The 19,731-nt window shown below is 44.8% G+C and overlaps 1 protein-coding gene across 1 annotated transcript in view; it reads left to right on the top strand.

Annotated features, from left to right (window-relative positions):
* The first annotated feature begins 1,264 nt into the window (after nt 1–1,264).
* Nucleotides 1,265–19,731, top strand: part of SLC24A3 (solute carrier family 24 member 3) — a 473,993-nt gene continuing 455,526 nt past the window's right edge. The window contains exon 1 of the mRNA XM_057530157.1: nt 1,265–1,838. Within this exon, the coding sequence (XP_057386140.1) occupies nt 1,391–1,838 (448 nt within the window). The 5' untranslated portion in view covers nt 1,265–1,390. The remainder of the gene's footprint in view (nt 1,839–19,731) is intronic.

Consider the following 19,731-nt stretch of genomic DNA (forward strand, 5'->3'; position numbering starts at 1 on the left):
GTCCTTTGCCATCACCTGCTGTCCCCAGATGCTGTTGGGTGTCATCTGGGAGGCGTGGGCTAGGAGGTCACCCACAGGTGGGAACACACTTGGACTCTGTGGGTCCTCCCAGACCTAGGAGTGGAGAAACCTGTACAGACCTTCCCTCCTTCCTCCTCACCTCTCTGGCCATCTGCAGCTAGATTCCCTGATATGACCGGACTCCACAGAGAAAGTCACCTGGATTTCAGTGATCCTCTTTTGAACAAGCCCTTCTGTTTTCAGCCCTACCTCCTCCTTGGGGCTAGATCCACCATCCCAGCCAGCAGCCCAAGCCAGGTACCAGGGAGGAAGCCGGAAACCCCAGGAGGGAGGGTGGGTGTGCCTGAGACCACTAGGTGTCCTCTCTGCACGGGGCACCTCCTGCAGGGCTGCAGGTGAGGGCTGGAGCAGAACTGGGGGCAGAGGAGTAGGGGGATTAGGGCTCTGACCTCAGGGGTGGGGGCAGGCAGGGGCCTCCTCCCGAGGTTGGCTGGGGACCCTCGGGACGCCTTGACCCGGGAGAGGGCCAGCTGCCCCCCTTCCCTCAGCCACAGCCCTGGGCTTGGTCCAAGACGATCGCGAGTGAAGTGTGAGCCCGGGCCAGAGGGGGGAGCCAGGACATCCTCAGTGAGCCAAGAGCCTCCGGGGCGTCCTGTTCCAGATCCCGAGCCGGGCGCGCAGGGGGATCCCCGCAAGGGGGCGGAGGGAAATCCAGGAGGCCCGCGGGAGGAAGCGAGCCCGGCGGCCGGGCGCGCGCACCCAAGCGCACTCGCGGCGCCCCTCTCCGGGCACAGGGTGGGGAGGGGGCGGGAGAGACCCTCGGCTCCTCCGAAAGTTTCGGGCGAACCCTTTTCCCCAGAGAGCTGCCTCTCGGCTACGCGTGTGTCCCGAGAGGGGGCCTCCCGCGCCGGCACGAGCGCAGGACCGCGCACGGGGCTCCCTCCCCGGCTCAGTCTCCTCCCCACGCGCCCCCTCTCCGCCGGGCTGGCCAGCGCCGCCGCGTCCCCGCCGCTGCCCCCCGCCCGCGCCCGCGCCCGAGCCCGAGCCGCCGCGTCGCCGCAGGCTGCCGCCTTGCCCCGAGCTCCCGGCGCGCTCGGCCCCGCTCGGCCCCGCTCGGCCCCGGCCCCGCGCGCGGACCATGGAGTAGGCGGACGGCCCCGCGACGCGCTCCCGCAGCCCGCGAGGCCGGAGCAGCCCCGGTGGCCTCGCCCGCCGGCCGCGTTGGCCCGCGGCGGGTCCTCCTCCCGGCGGTCCTCCCCGCTCCTCCTCCTCGGCTGCCGCCGCCCCCGCCTCCCGGCCGCCCCGCCGCCCCCGCCGCCCCCGCCGCGCCGCCGCCCGAGGCCGAGCGCGGACGCCGAGCGTGGGAGCCATGGAGCGCGAGGAGGACGGGGACCCCGAGCGCCGGGAGGCTGCGGCGCGGGCCGGCGGCGACGAGGAGGAGGAGGAGGAAGAGGAGGGACTGAGCGACAGCGACGACGAGGACGAAGACCGGGAGACCCGCGGCGGCTGTGAGGAGGAAGAAGAGGAGGCGGCGGCCGCCGGGCGGGAGCGCAGCGAGGACGCGCCGCCGCCGCCGAGCGCGGAGCTGCCTCCAGCCGCCGTGCCCGCCGCGGCCGCCCGCGACCGGAGCGGCCGCCGCCCGCCGGGGCCCCAGCCGGGGCCGCTGCCCTGCCGCCCGAAGAGAATGCCGTCGCCCGACGAGGAGGAGCGCGAGCGTCGCCGGAGCCGCCGGAGGGACCTTCTGCTGAGCCAGATAGGCTTCCTGGCCCTGGTGGCGCTGCTGCTCTGGTCGCTGTCGAGCATGCAGGACCACGACGGTGAGTGCTCGCCGCCCGCCCCGAGTGGGCGCTGCGGCTCCGGCGGTGCCGGGCTCCCCGGCCGGGCCGGCGGGCGGGGGTGCCGGGCCGAGGACGCCTCCTGCCCCTCGGAGGGGGCCCCGGAGGCGAGGACCACGCGGTGAGGCCGCGGCAGGCACTCTGGGCGCGTGGCTGCCCTGGGAACCCTCACCTGTGCCTCCCGGCTCTGCCCTTCCTGCCACGAGCTGGAGGGACTGGGGGCGGCGGCGGGGACGGTTCGCCTAAACGAGTGCCCCGTGGCCAGTAATAAAGTTGTCCTGGTGAGCTTCGGGCTCCTGTGCGCGTGACCACCTGTGCACTCCTTGGCTTGTGGAGGGAGGGCTGGTTGACTGGTGAGCATACAGTTCTCGAAAACCTCTCAGGCGGGATGGACTGGGTAGGAAGCTCCATCCCCGCCTTTCCAGAGCAGGTGCCGGGAACTCCTGACAGGAAAAAAGTGCTGGCCCCCGGCTAGGGTTTGGGACTGGTTCTCTTCCATTGACCACTCGCTGGGAAGACGGATCCCTTTTGTGGACTTGCAGCTGGGGAAGAAGCCATTAGGCTGGACTGTCCCTCATTCTGTTCACTACTCTCAGGGTGCCCTGCGGTGGGAGCCCCCTTTACCCACAACTTTTGTCTTATTTTTGTCCTTGGCCTTTCTTGAGCTGAAATAGACCTGGTGGAGGAATGTGCTCAGAACAGTTGTCCACGGTAAAGAGTTTGGACCCTGGGTGTGCAGCTGTCAAAGAAACGGAGGAAAGTCTTGGAAGAATAACTGTTGTAAAACGGTTTTATGTCCCGGCCATTCAAGTGGCACGGTTCCTGGGAAAACAGCCATGGAAATGGTCGTGAGGAAAAGCAGTTCCAGATACAGGCTTTGGTGTTAAGATAGTCGGAGCTCCAATACAAGGTGTTATGAAGTGCAGAATGAAGGCATTTGGATAGTGATGGTCAAATATTTTTAAGGGTGCTATCAATTAAAAAAGGGACCTCCCCCAATTGACTGTCTCGTGCCTGGCGGGGAAAGCAGATGGTCGGTCTTCGTCCAGGTCGTAGCAGACTTCAGCATATATGGTAAAAGGAGAGAGCCCGTCCTGGTCTTCAGTGGAGCCTTTGAGACTCCCGGGTTCTCTCCACTTCTCCTGGATCCCAGATTCTCTGGCCATGAGGACTGACATCAGGAAGGGGACCGTGCCGGGTGAGGGAGGCTCGACCTCTCCAAGGGCAGAGTCTGACCTGCCAAAAGCAGTTCCTGGCCGATTCTCACAAAGAGGGTTTTCATTAACCCCCTTTTCATCTTCTCAGTTTTGATGAGTGTAAAGCCAGTCCGTACTTCATGCCACCTTTGGAAAGGGGAGTTCCAAGTCACTTACATGCCGGCCATTTTCCTGCAGGTTGGGGTTCTCCGAGCCATCGAGTTCCACCACTTTCAAGGCTACAAAAGATGTTTTTCTGGATAGAGGATGTGACCCAGATGGTTAAGTCCGTCAGTGGCAGGGGGCTGCCTGGGCCCTGGGAAAGCTGAGATGTTCGGAGGGAGGGGGTGTCAGACACTCTGCAAGCTTGAAACTTGGCGACTAGATGTCATTTGGAGATGGACAGAAATGTTCCTGTGAGGGACTCATGCACAGCCCTTTCCTCCATACCTTCCCTTGATCTATCTTCTCCTTCCTTCCATCCACATTCTTCTTTTTTTTTTTTTTTAAATTAAATTTAATTTTTTTTGGCTGCACCATGTGCTCAGCATGCGGGATCTTAGTTCCCCGACCAGGGATCGAACCCGTGCCCCCTGCAGTAGAAGCACGGAGTCCTAACCACTGGACTGCCAGGAAGTCCCCATCCACATTCTCCTTCTGCCTCTCCACCCCTCTCCACCCCCTCCCATAAATGTGGCGCTTGAGAAGACCCCCCCAGCCCAGTAACTGAAGGTAACAGTGAACGTCAGTAGGGGGGCGTGTGACATCGAGCCGGCGGATGGCATGCTAGTTGTAATTCTGTCTCAGATCACCTTCCACTAGATATTGATAATTTCATTACGCGATGCACAGCAAGATTTCACAAGGCCCAGGTTTTTCGAGATAATTTTTTAAGATACTAATTCATGTGTGTGAACCTGCAAGTGATTATTTTGCTTGAGGGGTTGCCATTCAGCATACTTAACCATCTGAATAATGACTTTTACCCCGGAAACTTGGGGGATGCTGTACTCGAGGGTCCTTCAGTACGGTTAAAATATTTGGAATTCAGCCTTGTTTTAAAGACACCATGACTTGGAGAGGCCAAGTGATTCGCTTAAGGTCGCACAGCAGTTGGGGAGCAGAGGAAGAAACCAACCCGAGGTGACCTGGCTCTTTGATCCCACCTGTGTCCCCTGGTATTCATGCCACCGTCTGGGTGCAGCTTTGTAATATTTATATAACCACATAGGGGGGTACCTTCATAATGATCAAAGGTGATATTTTTATTTATTCACTTTGAAAACCATGAATGATTAAGTGTAACTTCTCAGAAGCCTCTTTGCTAACACATATTGATTTTTCTTTTTTTTAAATAAAAAGGACAGTTCTTTTACCAAACCAGAATAGAGATGTGTGGAAGTTATGTTATGTAATCTTGTATAACATTTCTAATTGTATGGAATCGGAGATCCCTTTCCGGACATCTAACCAAACTCAGTATAGATTCTTTCCTGCTCAGATGGGACAGGAGCATTGTTAAGCTTAAGTCAGGAAGAATTAGCGCTGGAATCAAGAAAAATGTTAATTCTCACAACAACAAAAGCAATAATAATATTAACCGGCATTTGGCAGGCTCTTAAGTGCCAGGCCCTGGGCTAAGTCTCCTTTCTATGCGTTGCCTCCTTGAAGCTGCAGACACTTGAGCCTCCAGTGGTGGAGAAGGAAAGAAGAGCCCTCGGTGCCCTATTTAGTTGTTGTTGATGAAGATCTTGGTTTTGATCTGTTTTCAGAGCCAGTTGGAATAAGGTGTCAGATTTGCTAACGCGATTTTCTTTTATATTTTTGCAGTGTGAATGGATCACTTTGTATGTTTTGAGTGGTTTAAAAGTGTTTAATTTTTCTTTGCAGTAAGAAACCTGGTCCTCTTTTTCCATAAGTGGTGTGGACAAAGCCCAGAGGTCCTAACTTGGGAGTAATTAGAGACATCCCCTCCCAAAGGTCCCTAGGGTGGTGAATAGTGAAGAAGGACAGTCATACACAGGTATATACGTATAAACTTTGAGATACTCTCTGGCCCAGTTGCTGTTGCTACATAACAGATCACCCCCAAATAGTGGTGTAAAACGACTCTTTCATGTTTTTACTCAAGGATACTTTGTGTCAGGGACTTGGTCAGGGCCTAGTGGGCACGCCTCTGTTCCATGATGTCTGGGGCCTCAGCTGGAGACACTGAAGGCCTGGGGGACTTGACAGCTGGGTCTGCAGTCGTTTGGAGGCAACATCACTCCCGTGTCTGGGGTTGATGAGGGTTGTTGGCTGAACCCTCAGCTGGGCTGTCAACCAGAACACCTATGCGTGGCCTCTCCACGTGCCTTGGTTTGAACTTCCCCAGAGCGTGGCATCTGGGGTCCAGGAGAACAAGGTGGACGTGCCTGGCATTTTTATGTGTCAGCCTCAGGTGTTGCGTAGTACCACTGCCACTATTTTCTGTTGGTTAGGGCAGTGACAGATGTCAACCTGAGTTCAAGGAGAGGGGGCATTGATGCCACCACTTACTCCATGGAGGATTGTCAGGTTACATGGTAAGGTGAGCACATGTGATGGGAGATACTGTTGTGGCCATCTTTGGAAAACCAGGATCTAAAGGGATGATAACTTAGGAGTGATTGTAGACATTCCCCAAGATGGTAAGAGGCAAATAATACATACGTATATACACACACACATATATACGTGTGTGTATGTATATGCGTGTATGTGGTGTGCATGTATATGTGTACATATGCTTATATGTGCCTATGTATATGCACGTGTGTATGTATATGCACATGTATATGTATATATGTGTATTTATGCATGTGTATGTATATGTGTGTATGCATATATGCATGTATGTATATGTGTGTATGTGTGTGTGTATGTATATATGTGTATGTATATGTGTGTGTGTGTGTGTGTGTATGTATGTATATGTGTGTATACAATTTCTATTGAAATACCGTCCAATCATGCTGCTTGCCTTACCTGGTTGGGTCCAGAGATGATATTTGAAGAGCGGCTGCAGTGGGGATTTGAACTGCACATTTCAGTTGCAGAGCTGAGAGCTCACGTTTAGCTTTGTGGCTTCCCGCCCCTCAGAGCACCCTGACCATGACCTTTCGGTCCCTCCTGTGGCTTCCTGGGAGGCCTGGCTGGACTCTCCAGCTGTTTCTTCCCTCCCTGCCCTCCCCTGTCCATGCATCACCACTCAGGCCTTTCTTCTGCTCCTCAGAAAGGGGACACTTCTGGCCCTAGACCTCTAGCGCCTGCTGGTCCCACTGTTACCACCCTAGCTAGTTCAGCCTGCATCCTTCACTTCCAGGCCCAAGAGCTTCCCGGCTAGACCAGGTCCCCCACTGGTCTGTTTGCTCTCTGAACACACTCTGTTTTACCTTTGTAGCATTTTGTTGGCAATTATGTGTTTCTTTGGTTATGATTTGAGTACCATCTCCTCTTCACCAGAGTCTAAGCTCCAGGAGGTCAGGGATCCTGTGACCTTTCCTCACCTTTGTCACCCCATCACCCCACCCAGAGTAGATGCTCAAAAGGCATTTGTTAAGTACGGAAGCTGTTTTGATGTCTGAGCGACAGTGCCTGTGATAAAACCTAGCAACTGTGTGTCAGAGGCCCACTTACAGGCACACTGTATTTTCATGACTTCTAATTCTGCCTCCAATCCAGCAAATTCAGTGTTGCTACACATTTTTCATGGGCTGACCCTGAGCTGAGAAAGGTGAGAACCTCCATCAGAGACACTTCATTAAGAGGCAGGGTTTGAATTCAAGCCTGCCTGCATCAGAGCTGCGTGCCTCTGCATCCCTAGCCCCAGCCTAGGAGGACTCGAATAGAAAATGGGAATCACACTGCCTTTTTCAGTCGACTCGGGAGTAAAGGAGTAACAGAAGGTTGCTTTCATAGAAGCAGTATTTTAGAAAAACATTCCTTTTCAACCTTTTCTATTTTCTGCCTAAACATATATAGATGTGTCTCCTTCCTCCTGGCTTTTCTTAGCTGCTCATCAACCCAGATTTTTCTCAAAGATTTCCTCCCCTTGTGAGTCTTAAATCCTTGTGGGAAGATTTTTTTTTTACCCTGGAGGGTTGGCAAAGCCAAAAGAATTGCAAAACCAGCCATTTGCTAAGGATTCCAAGGCCTGGTGGAAGTTGGCTGATAGGATAGGATTTTGGCAACGCTCTTTTTCCTTAAGGAGATTTCTCTTCCTTGAGCAAAATAATTTCAGAGGGAGAAATAACAGTATGCAGACTTTTATAATGAGGGAACTAAGGTCCGGGGAGTTCAGAACATGTCCCTGAAGTCGCAGAGCAAATGGGTAGTCCTGCCAAGAAGGGAATTCGAGTTTTTCTCGCCTTTTCCTGCCTTCAGTTTCTGTAGAGCTTATTTGGCAGTGGTTTTTGTTTCTCGTTTGCAGTGGTCTCAAACATGGTGTCACCGTGTGGGATTTGAGAATTTCAAGTATTGAGGATTCTGTGGAAGAAGGTTTTCTATGAGTGAAGCGGTGATGGGTACCTTTGGGCAGTTTAAATCATGGAGTCATGATTTCCCAGACTTGGATGCCATCTTCCAGACTTCTTCCTCCTGTTGGGTCTCAGTCTACCTGCTGTTCTCTCTTCATCCTCATCCCTGGGCTGGTGACGCTCTTCATTGTTGTGAGTCCTGGGGGCTTCACGCTCCCTCACTGGTCTTCCCAACCCTGCCCCCACCTTTGTAAACGGTCCCTTATGAAACTCCCTTAACAGCAGCAGTTTCTTCCCAGACCCGACCGGTGTAAGATACAGGGACCTTCTCTCCTTCATTCAGTAAACATGTGGCTGGGGTGACAGCTGTGTCTGAGACGGTTACCCAGAGTATCCTCGTGATGCTCAGACTTTAGTGGGAAGAGAGGCATTGAACAACTAATTTTCAAGAATTATGAGAAATACAAATGAGAAATACAACATGGCATGGAGGAGATGTTGGTGATCAGGAGAAGCTGGAACCTGGAAAATAAAGGAATTAGGTTGGTGAAGAATGGAAGACAAAAACAAACTTATAGAAAAATAGGTAAAAGAAATGGGAAGGGAATTCGCAAAACCAACCAACCAAACAAACAAATTGCAAATGTCCAATAGACACAAGTAAAAATCCTCAGCCTTGATAGAAACCAGGGATATCTAAATTTTAAAATTATGGGTTATCATTTTTCAATATCGGACCTGCAAAAGTGAAAATGAAGTGTTGGCAAAGGTGCAACGGAGACCACTTCTCTCATTTACTGCCGGTGAAGATGTAAATACATTGGTACCCAGCGTGGTGGGAGGCTGCAGCAGGTTGATCAGGTGTTAGGCACAGACACTCCATGAAGCCTCAGCCTTTTAACGAGATCCATGTGTAGAAAGGGGAGAGGTGGGATGAGAATGCCAGTGCAGGGGTATTTGGCACTTGGATAGAAAGGCAGCTTGCCTGGACCCATCCGTGACCGTGGAGCAGGTTGGTCCTGACCCTGTGAATCTAGAGCGTAGAGATTAGCTGAGTGTTCCAGGGAACAGGGGAAGGGCCCTTGTCATTTCTGGAGCTGTCCAGACCCATACAAGTTGCTTATTCAAATGGTGAGATCCAGCCATTATTCTTGCTTGTCAGTCACTCTTCACTGCTGGGAGAGGGGGAACAAATGAAGTCAGCTCATCAGTGACCTAGTTCAGGGGAATTTCACATTGCAACTTTGTATTTTTCTTTTCATTTTTCTCTTTGTGCTTCTGCATTGTTTGGCCTGAGCAGAAGTCATATTCACTTTGGTGACCTGAAACTGAACTTGTGAAGGACAGGAAGTAACCAACGGGTTTCTTGAGCAGAATTTTGACCTAAGAACAAAGGGCGTGGGCGACCAGGAGAAAGAGGGTGTCACAGTGGACATCAAGAAGTCACAGCGCCATTTTTTTATATATTCTTTTTCAGATTCTTTTCCATTATAGTTTATTCCAAGATATTGAATATAGTTCCATGTGCATTACAGTAGGACCTTGTTGTTTATTTTATAAATAGTAGTCTGTATCTGTTAATCCCATACTCCTAATTTATCCCTCCCCCAGCCCGTTGCCCCTTTGATAACCATAAGTTTGTTTTCTGTGTTTGTGAGCCTGTTTCTGTTTTGTAAATAAGTTCATTTGTATCATTTTTTTAGATTCCACACGTAAGTGATATTAAATGATATTTGTCTTTCTCTGTTTGGCTTACTTCACTTAGTATGATAATCTCTAGGTCCATCCATGGTGCTGCAAATGGCATTATTTCATTCTTTCTTATGGCTGAGTAATATTCCCCAGTAGATATATACCACCTTCTTTATCTATTCATCTGTTGACAGACATTTAGGTTGCTTCCATGTCTTGGCTATTGTGAGTAGTGGTGCAGTGAACATTGGGGTGCATGTATCTTTTCGAATTAGTGTTTTCTCCAGATATATGCCCAGGAGTGGGATTGCTGGATCATAGGGTTACTCTGTTTTTAGTTTTTTTTATTAGTGCCATTTTTAAGAAAGAACATGAAATACGCATTTTTGGACATTTTGACTTCGATTACTGGTAGGACATCTAGGTGGAATATGGCTAATGATTGAAAGTCAAGATTATAAGTAGTTGCTACAGATACAGGTCTGTGAGGTTATGCATGAGGGTGAAAATTGTACCTTTGGTTAGTTCTGTGGGTCTCAATCTTCTGTGCCTGTTGTAATCACCGGGGAACTGTAAACCTCACGCCTGGGTCCTACCCCCCCCCACCCCAGGGATTGTGATGTTATGCTCCAGGGTGTAGCCTGGGCATTGGAATTTTCCTGGAACTCACATATGTGTCTTTCTTGGTTTATTCCTTCATTTTTGGTATGCAGTTTTGGGATCACACACTCATGGTGCCTCCTAAGACAGGGGGTGTGGAAATAACAAAACAAAGGTTTGAGACATTGTGGGCTTGAAAATATATTAATTCTACCCCCACACTTAGAAGATCTTTAGGCTGCATCAAGGGTTTGGGTTGGAGCACATTTTCTTTAGAATTTTGAAGGCATGGCTCTTCCAGCCTCTGGTGTTGCTTCTGAGAAGTCTGACGCTGTCCCAGTTTTTAATTGTTTTGTATGAAACCTGTTTTTTCCTCTCTAAAAGCATGTGTGCTCTTTGCTTTGTTCCTGATGTTCAGTCATATCACAATTAGATGACTGTTGAGGTTCTGTTTTCATGCATTTTCCTGGGTACACTTGCCTGGTTCTTTTAATCTGGAAACTTATGTCCTGCAGGTCTGGGAACTTGTCTTTTGTTATTTCCTCCATCCTAAATTCTCTCTTTACTCTTTCTGGATTACTTATTATTTGGGTGTTTGACTTCCTGCATTGATCTTCTGATTTTCTTATCTCTTCTCTCCTGTTTTTTTCTCATCCTTTTACTCAAATTTCTTTAGGCTTTCTTAGCCATATCTTCTAATTCTAATGCTGAGCTTTTGATTTCTGCTGTCATATTTTTAACTTCTAAGAGCTCCTTTTTCCTCTGAAAATTATTTTTAATACCATCCTGTTCTGCCTCATCAATACAGTATAATTTCTTATATCCCAAAGTATATTAATAGTAGTCTTCGAGGTTTTCTTTTCTTTGTATGGACTCTCTTTCTCCAAGTTGCTGTTGTCTGTTTGTTGTTATTTTTCATATTATGTGCTTTCTTCTTATGTCAAGGGATCTTTGGCCTCTACTCATATTTAAGTGAGGCCATTAACAAGAGGATTGGGAACTATGCACATAGGAGGGTCTGCTGATGGTGCCTCTGTAAGGTGATCTGACCAGGCCATGTCACTGGGCAATGCTCCTTTCTCTAGTTTTAGATCTTTATCATGGGGTGGTGAGATTTCCCAGAGGAGGGTCACCCAGTGCCCTGTCTTGTGGGCAAAGACCTGGTTACTTCCGGGAATCCAGTGGAGATGAAGTGGGGGTTGTGTGTATGTAGGGGGCTGTTCAGCAGAAACACTCCTGTACTCAAGGGCAATTGTGAGTATGAAAGAGCTGACAATTTATTTTGATACATTGCAGGACCATCCCAAGCTGCTTGAAGTCTCCCTCCCTCCTTCCCCTCCTCCCTTCCTGCCCTCCTCCTTTTCTTTCTTTTAACTCCTATGCACATGAAACTGGTAAGAATTGTTGCCTCCTGGCATGGCTAATGGTCAGGGTAGGGGGAAGGCATAGTTTTTTACCATATCCTTTTTTATTAATTGAATTTTTTGTATTGGGATAATTGTAGACTCACTGCAGTTGTAAGAGAGAATACAGAGAGATCCCTTGTATGTTTCCTCCGATGGTAACATTCTTGCAAAACTTGAGTATAATGTCATAACCAGAGTAGCAACAGTGATGCAACCCACGAACCTTATTCAGATTTCCCGTTTCTTTTTCCAGTGCATGTGTGCGTGCACGTGCGCACGTGTGTGTGTGTGTGTGTGTGTGTGTATTACATTCTATCCAGTTTTATCACCTGTGTAGGTTCCTGTAACCAACCCAGTCAAAATATTGGACTGATTCAACATCACAAGGATAACTTGTGTTGCCCTTTTATAACCATACACACTCCATGTACCTTTTTGTACAAAAGGAACAGTCATGTTAAGTAACTCCTATCACCTACTCCAAAAATAAAGCTAATTAGAAAATTATAACTTTAAGAATTAAGGGAGAGCTTGAAGATGGCAGAGGAGTAAGATGTGACTATCACCTTTCTCCCCACAAATACATCAGAAATACATCTACATGTGTAATAGTTCCTACAGAACACCTACTGAACGCTGGCAGAAGACCTCAGACTTCCCCAAAGGCAAGAAACTCCCCACGTACCTGGCCGTGTGGCTGACAGAGTCTTGGAGCTCCAGCCTGGTGTCAGGCCTGAGCCGCTGAGGTGGGAGAGCCGAATTCAGGACATTGGTTCACCAGAGACCTCCTAGCCCCACGTAATATCAAAGGCTGAAAGCTCTCTCAGAGATCTCCATCTCAACACTAAGACCCAGCTCCACTCAACGACCAGCAAGCTACAGTGCTGGACATCCTATGCCAAACAACTAGCAAGACAGGAACACAACCCCACCCATTAGCAGAGAGACTGCCTAAAATAATAATAAGTTCACAGACACCCCAAAACACACCACTGGACGTGGTCCTGCCCACCAGAAAGACAAGATCCAGCCTCATCCACCAGAACACAGGCACCAGTCTCCTCCACCAGGAAGCCTACACAACCCACTGAACCAACCTCACCCACTGGGGTCAGACACCAAAAACAACGGGAACTATGAACCTGCAGCCTGCAGAAAGGAAACCCCAAACACAGTAAGTTAAGCAAAATGAGAAGCCAGAAAAATACACAGCAGATAAAGGAGCAAGGTAAAAACCCAGCAGACCAAACAAATGAAAAGGAAATAAGCAGTCTACCTGAAAAAGAATTCAGAGTAATGATAGTAAAGATGATCCAAAATCTTGGAAATAGAATGGAGAAAATACAAGAAAAGTTTAACAAGGACCTAGAAGAACTAAAGAGCAAACAATGATGAACAACACAATAAATGAAATTTAAAATTCTCTAGAAGGGATCAATAGCAGAATAACTGAGGCAGAAGAACGGATAAGTGGCCTGGAAGATAAAATAGCGGAAATAACTACCGCAGAGCAGAATAAAGAAAGTAGAATGAAAAGAATTGAGGACAGTCTCAGAGACCTCTGGGACAACATTAAATGCACCAACATTCGAATTATAGGGGTCCCAGAAGAAGAAGAGAAAAAGAAAGGGACTGAGAAAATATTTGAAGAGATTATAGTTGAAAACTTCCCTAATATAGGAAAGGAAATAGTCAATCAAGTCCAGGAGGCACAGAGTCCCATACAGGATAAATATAAGGAGAAACACACCAAGACACATATTAATCAAACTATCAAAAATTAAATACAAAGAAAAAATATTAAAAGCAGCAAAGGAAAAGCAACAAATAACATACAAGGGAATCCCCATAAGGTTAACAGGTGATCTTTCAGCAGAAACTCTGCCAGCCAGAAGGGTGTGGCAGGACATATTTAAAGTGATGAAAGGGAAAAACCTACAACCAAGATTACTCTACCCAGCAAGGATCTCACTCAGATTCGACAGAGGAATTAAAACCTTTATAGACAAGCAAAAGCTAAGAGAATTCAGCACCACCAAACCAGCTTTACAACAAATGCTAAAGGAACTACTCTAGGCAGGAAACACAAGACAAGGAAGAGACCTACAATAATAAACCCAAAACAATAAAGAAAATGGTAATAGGAACATACATATCGATAATTACCTTAAATGTAAATGGATTAAATGCTCCAACCAAAAGACATAGACTGGCTGAATGGATACAAAAACAAGACCCATATATATGCTGTCTACAAGAGACCCACTTCAGACCTAGGGACACATACAGACTGAAAGTGAGGGGAAGGAAAAACATATTCCATGCAAATAGAAATCAAAAGAAAGCTGGAGTAGTAATTCTCATATCAGACAAATTAGACTTTAAAATAAAGACTATAACAAGAGACAAAGAAGGACACTACATAATGATCAAGGGATCCATCCAAGAAAAAGATATAACAATTGTAAATATTTATGCACCCAACATAGGAACACCTCAATACATAAGGCAAATGCTAAGAGCCATAAAGGGGGAAATTGACAGTAACACAATCATAGTAGGGGACTTTAGCACCCCACTTTTCACCAATGGACAGATCATCCAAAATGAAAATAAATAAGGAAACACAAGCTTTAAATCATACATTAAACAAGATGGACTTAATTGATATTTATAGGACATTCCATCCGGAAACAGCAGATTACACTTTCTTCTCAAGTGCACATAGAACATTCTCCAGGATAGATCACATCTTGGGTCACAAATCAAGCCTTGGTAAATTTAAGAAAATTGAAATCGTATCAAGTATCTTTTCCGACCACAATGCTATGAGACTGGATATCAATTACAGGAAAAAATCTGTAAAAAATACAAACACATGGAGGCTAAATAATACACTACTAAATAACCAAGAGATCACTGAAGAAATCAAAGAGGAAATCAGAAAATACCTAGAAACAAATTACAATGAAAACATGACAACCCAAAATCTATGGGTTGCAGCAAAAGCAGTTCTAAGAGGGAAGTTTATAGCAATACAATCCTACCTCAAGAAACAAGAAACATCTCAAATAAACAACCTAACTTACACCTAAAGCAATTAGAGAAAGAAGAACAAAAAACCACCAAAGTTAGCAGAAGGAAAGAAATCATAAATATCAGATCAGAAATAAATGAAAAAGAAATGACAGAAACAATAGCTAAGATCAATAAAACTAAAAGCTTGTTCTTGGAGAAGATAAACAAAATTGATAAACCTTTAGCCAGACTCATCAAGAAAAAAAGAGAGAAAAATCAATAGAATTAGAAATGAAAAAGTAACAACTGACACTGCAGAAATACAAAGGATCAGAGAGATTACTACAATCAACTCTATGCCAATGAAATGGACAACCTGGAAGAAATGGACAAATTCTTAGAAAAGCACAACCTCCTGAGGCTCAACCAGGAAGAAATAGAAAATATAAACAGACCAATCACAAACACTGAAATTGAAACTGGGATTAAAAATCTTCCAACAAACAAAGGTCCAGGACCAGATGGATTCACAGGCGAATTCTGTCAAACATTTAGAGAAGAGCTAACACCTATCCTTCTCAAACTCTTCCAAAATATAGCAGAGGGAGGAACACTCCCAAACTCATTCTACGAGGCCACCATCACCCTGAGACCAAAACCAGACAAAGATGTCACAAAAAAAGAAAAATACAGACCAATATCACTGATGAACACAGATGCAAAAATCCTCAACAAAATACTAGCAGACAGAATCCAACAGCACATTAAAAGGATCATACACCATGATCAAGTGGGCTTTATCCCAGGAATGCAAGGATTCTTCAATATATGCAAATCAATCAATGTGATAAACTGTCTTAACAAAATGAAGGATAAAAACTATATGACCATCTCAATAGATGCAGAAAAAGCTTTTGGCAAAATTCAACACCCATTTATGATAAAAACTCTCCAGAAAGTAGGTATAGAGGGAACTTACCTCAACATAATAAAGGCCATATATGACAAACCCACAGCCAACATCGTTCTCAGTGGTGAAAAACTGAAACCATTTCCACTAATATCAGGAAGAAGACAAGGTTGCCCACTATCACCACTATTATTCGACATAGTTTTGGAAGTTTTAGCCACAGCAATCAGAGAAGAAAAAGCAATAAAAGGAATTCAAATCGGAAAAGAAGAAGTAAAACTGTCACTCTTTGCAGATGACATGATCCTATACATAGAGAATCCCAAATATGCTACCAGAAAACTACTAGAGCAAATCAATGAATTTGGTAAAGTAGCAAGATATAAAATTAATGTACAGAAATCTCTTGCATTCCTATACACTAATGATGAAAATTCTGAAAGAGAAATTAAGGAAACACTCCCATTTATCATTGCAACAAAAAGAATAAAATACCTAGGAATAAACCTACCTATGGAGACAAAAGACCTGTATGTAGAAAACTGCAAGACACTGATGAAAGAAAATAAAGATGATACAAACAGACGGAGAGATATACTATGTTCTTGGATTGGAAGAATGAACATTGTGAAAATGACTGTACTACTCAAAGCAATCTACAGATTCAGTGCAATCCCTATGAAACTACTAATGGCATTTTTCACAGAACTGGAACAAAAAATTTCCCAGTTTGTATGGAAACACAAAAGACCCCGAATAGCCAAAGCAATCTTGAGAAAGAAAAACGGAGCTGGAGGAATCAGACTCCCTGACTTCAGACTATACTACAAAGCTACAGTAATCAAGACAATATGGTACTGGCACAAAAACAGAAATATAGATCAATGGAACAGGATAGAAAGCCCAGAGATAAACCCACACACATATGGTCACCTTATGTTTGATAGTGGAGGCAAGAATATACAATGGAGAAAAGACAGCCTCTTCAATAAGTGGTGCTGGGATAACTGGACAGCTACATGTAAAAGAATGAAATTAGAACACTCCCTAACACCATATACAAAAATAAGCTCAAAATGGATTAAAGACCTAAATGTAAGGCCAGACACTATAAAACTCTTAGAGGAAAACATAGGCAGAACAGTCTATGGCATACATCACAGCAAGATCCTTTTTGACCCACCTCCTGGAGAAATGGAAATAAAAACAAAAATAAAAAATGGGGCCTAATGAAACTTAAAAGCTTTTGCACAGCAAAGGAAACCATAAACATGCCAAAAAGACAACCCTCAGAATGGGAGAAAATATTTGCAAATGAAGCAACTGACAAAGGATTAATCTCCAAAATATACAGGCAGCTCATACAGCTCAATATCAAAAAACCAAACAACCGAATCCAAAACTGGGCAGAAGATCTAAATAGACATTTCTCCAAAGAAGATATACAGATTGCCAACAAACACATGAAAGGATGCTCAACATCACTAATCATTAGAGAAATGCAAATCAAAACTACAGTGAGGTATCATCTCACACCAGTCAGAATGGCCATCATTAAAAAATCTACAAACAAGAAGTGCTGGAGAGGGTGTGGAGAAAAGGGAACCCTCTTGCACTGTTGGTGGGAATGTAAATTGATACAGCCACTATGGAGAACAGTATGGAGGTTCCTTAAAAAACTAAAAATAGAACTACCATACGACCCAGCAATCCCACTACTGGGCATATACCCTGAGAAAACCATAATTCAAAAAGAGTCATGTACCACAATGTTCACTGCATCTCTATTTACAATAGCCAGGACGTGGAAGCAACCTACGTGTCCATCAACAGATGAATGGATTAAGAAGATGTGGCACATATATACAATGGAATATTACTCAGCCATAAAAAGAAACGAAATTGAGTTATTTGTAGTGAGGTGGATGGACCAAGAGTCTGTCATACAGAGTGAAGTAAGTCAGAAAGAGAAAAACAAATACCGTATGCTAACACATGTATATGGAATCTAAAAAAAAAAATGGTTCTGAAGAACCTAGGGGCAGGACAGGAATAAAGACGCAGACGTAGAGAATGGGCTTGAGGACACAGGGAGGGGGAGGGGTAAGCTGGGTTGAAGTGAGAGAGTGTCATGGACATATATACACTACCAAATGTAAAAATAGGTAGCTAGTGGGAAGCAGCCGCACAGCACAGGGAGATCAGCTCTGTGTTTTGTGACCACCTAGAGGGGTGGCATAGGGAGGGTGGGAGGGAGATGCAAGAGGGAGGAGATATGGGGCTATATATTTATGTATAGCTGATTCACTTTGTTATACAGCAGAACCTAACACACCATTGTAAAGCAATTATACTCCAATAAAGATGTTTAAAAAAAAAAGAATTAAGGGAAATTCCACCACCAGTAATGTTATTCTACTCCAAAGACTGCTTGTAAGTTTTGGGAGGGGAGACAAGTGTAAGGAAGGTCAGTTTGCATTAGTGAAGTTAGGACGGACGTTGGGGGGTGGTTCTCAATCCCTGCAGTTTGAGGCTAGCTAACAGTTTCATTGATGAATAATTTTTTTCTGTCATTTGCACAGTATTTCCAAATGAATGCTCTGTGAAAATAGTTCACTCAAGTACTTTGTTCCTCCAAGTAGTTTAGATGCTCTTTGAAACACTGCTTTCACCATTATTTGTTGGCTGTTATAGAATATTGGAGATGGAGATCTTGGGGACCTTGTATTTTAACATCTGATTTTATGTTTGAGGAAACTCATGTGAAAGAGAATTTAAATTGGTGCCAGAACCCTGGTTTTCTGACTCGTTGCTTAGTAAATACTTAAGAAAAAAATAGCAGAAAGGTCAGCTCAAAAGTATATTTAATGCAGATAGCCTGGGTGAAATTATTTCAAATTCAGAAATGTTTTTGAAGTGCTGGCATTTTGCTGGGAATTATATGGCATGCAGTGTGGTCACTAAATGGGGAAAATTAGGGAATTTTTGAGTGAGCTACTTCCTGTAGCAAATAAGAGACTTGTTTATTCAGAAATATTGGTTCTCGGGACACTCTTAGCTTGCTTTAGGAGGAAGTTAACATTTTGGCTTACCTTCTACCTGGGTAGTCACCTCATATAGCCGTGAGAATGATTGGTTGTTTTGGAAATTAGTGTCCATTGATTTTTCTTGTTAGGGGTCTTTGAGTTTACAAGATTTCAACTATTTTCATCCCTGATGTTATAATTCTAGTCTGTGATCTGAACATGAGTTCCAAAGAAAACAAAGTTTCCTAGGACCTTAACAACCCTGGCTTTGAAAATCTGATAGTAATGACCTGCTGTGTGGGATTTTATGGTTTGGTCATTTGAAATCACAAATGTTTGTTGGGGTATGTGCAGAAAGAAAACTCATTGAACCTACTTTTGATAAATCTGGGCATGAGGACATGTCAGTTTCAGTGTTTTCCAACATTGTGGTATACTTCCTCCCTTACATATTTTAAAATTGATGTAATACTGTATATAGTGTCTTGAATCCTGCTTTTAAAATTAAAAGCAACTAACATATAGTGGAACTGACTGACAGTCAGGATGCAGAACAGAAATATCACCCCTCAAAACTCCCTCAAACTATCCCTTTGTAATCACACCCTCCCCCATCCCTAAACCCCTAGTTTTCTGTTCACTATAGTTTTTAGAATGTCATACAAATGGAATTCTACAGTATGTAATGTTTTGACACTGGAGTCCTAGTTTGTTGAGAATTTTTATCAGAGGTGGATATCGAAGTTCATCACATGCTTTTTCTGCATTAAATGGTTGGATCCATGGTTTTTCTTCTTTAGACGGTTAATATGGTGATAAGGGTGTGTTTTTCATGGTATATCTTCCTGGATTTGAATTGATCATATTTTCTTGAGGACTTTTGCATCTATGATTACCCAGGATATTAGTCCTAGTTTTCTTTTCTTGTACTATCTTTATCTGGTTTTGCTGGGCCCATACAATGGAATAGGAGGTATTTCCTTCTCTTTTATTTTCTGGAAGAGGTTGTGTAGTGTTGATGGAGTCTGCGTTTTAACTTATCATAAACATTTGTCTATGGCATCAAACTTTAAACTTAATTTTTAATGTCTGCATAATATTATTAAAAATCACAATATTTCTTAGTATTATGTGACATTTATTATACATTATATATTTATTACATATAAATATATGTATGTATATATAATACTTATTACATATTAAGTGACATTTATTGAACACTGTTCAATGTTTGGGGCACTAAGTGCTTTACCTGTACCAGTGGAGTAGGTACAATTATTATCTCCATTTTACATGCAAAGAAAAGTAAGGCACAAAGAGTTTAAGTCAGTTGCTCAAGCTCACAAAGTTTCTATGTGGCCAAGTAGGATTTGAACTCAGGCTGTTTGATTCCCCATCTCATGGTTTTAACTATGACATTGTACCCTCTGATTATATCAGAATTTGTTTTTTAGGCCTCGCTTTGAGATATTTAAGTATTTTCCATGTCCTCACTGTGATGCATATTCTTGTCCTGAAGTCTTTGATC

The sequence above is a fragment of the Balaenoptera acutorostrata genome, chromosome 15 (assembly GCF_949987535.1).
Source record: "Balaenoptera acutorostrata chromosome 15, mBalAcu1.1, whole genome shotgun sequence".
NCBI lineage: Eukaryota > Metazoa > Chordata > Mammalia > Artiodactyla > Balaenopteridae > Balaenoptera > Balaenoptera acutorostrata.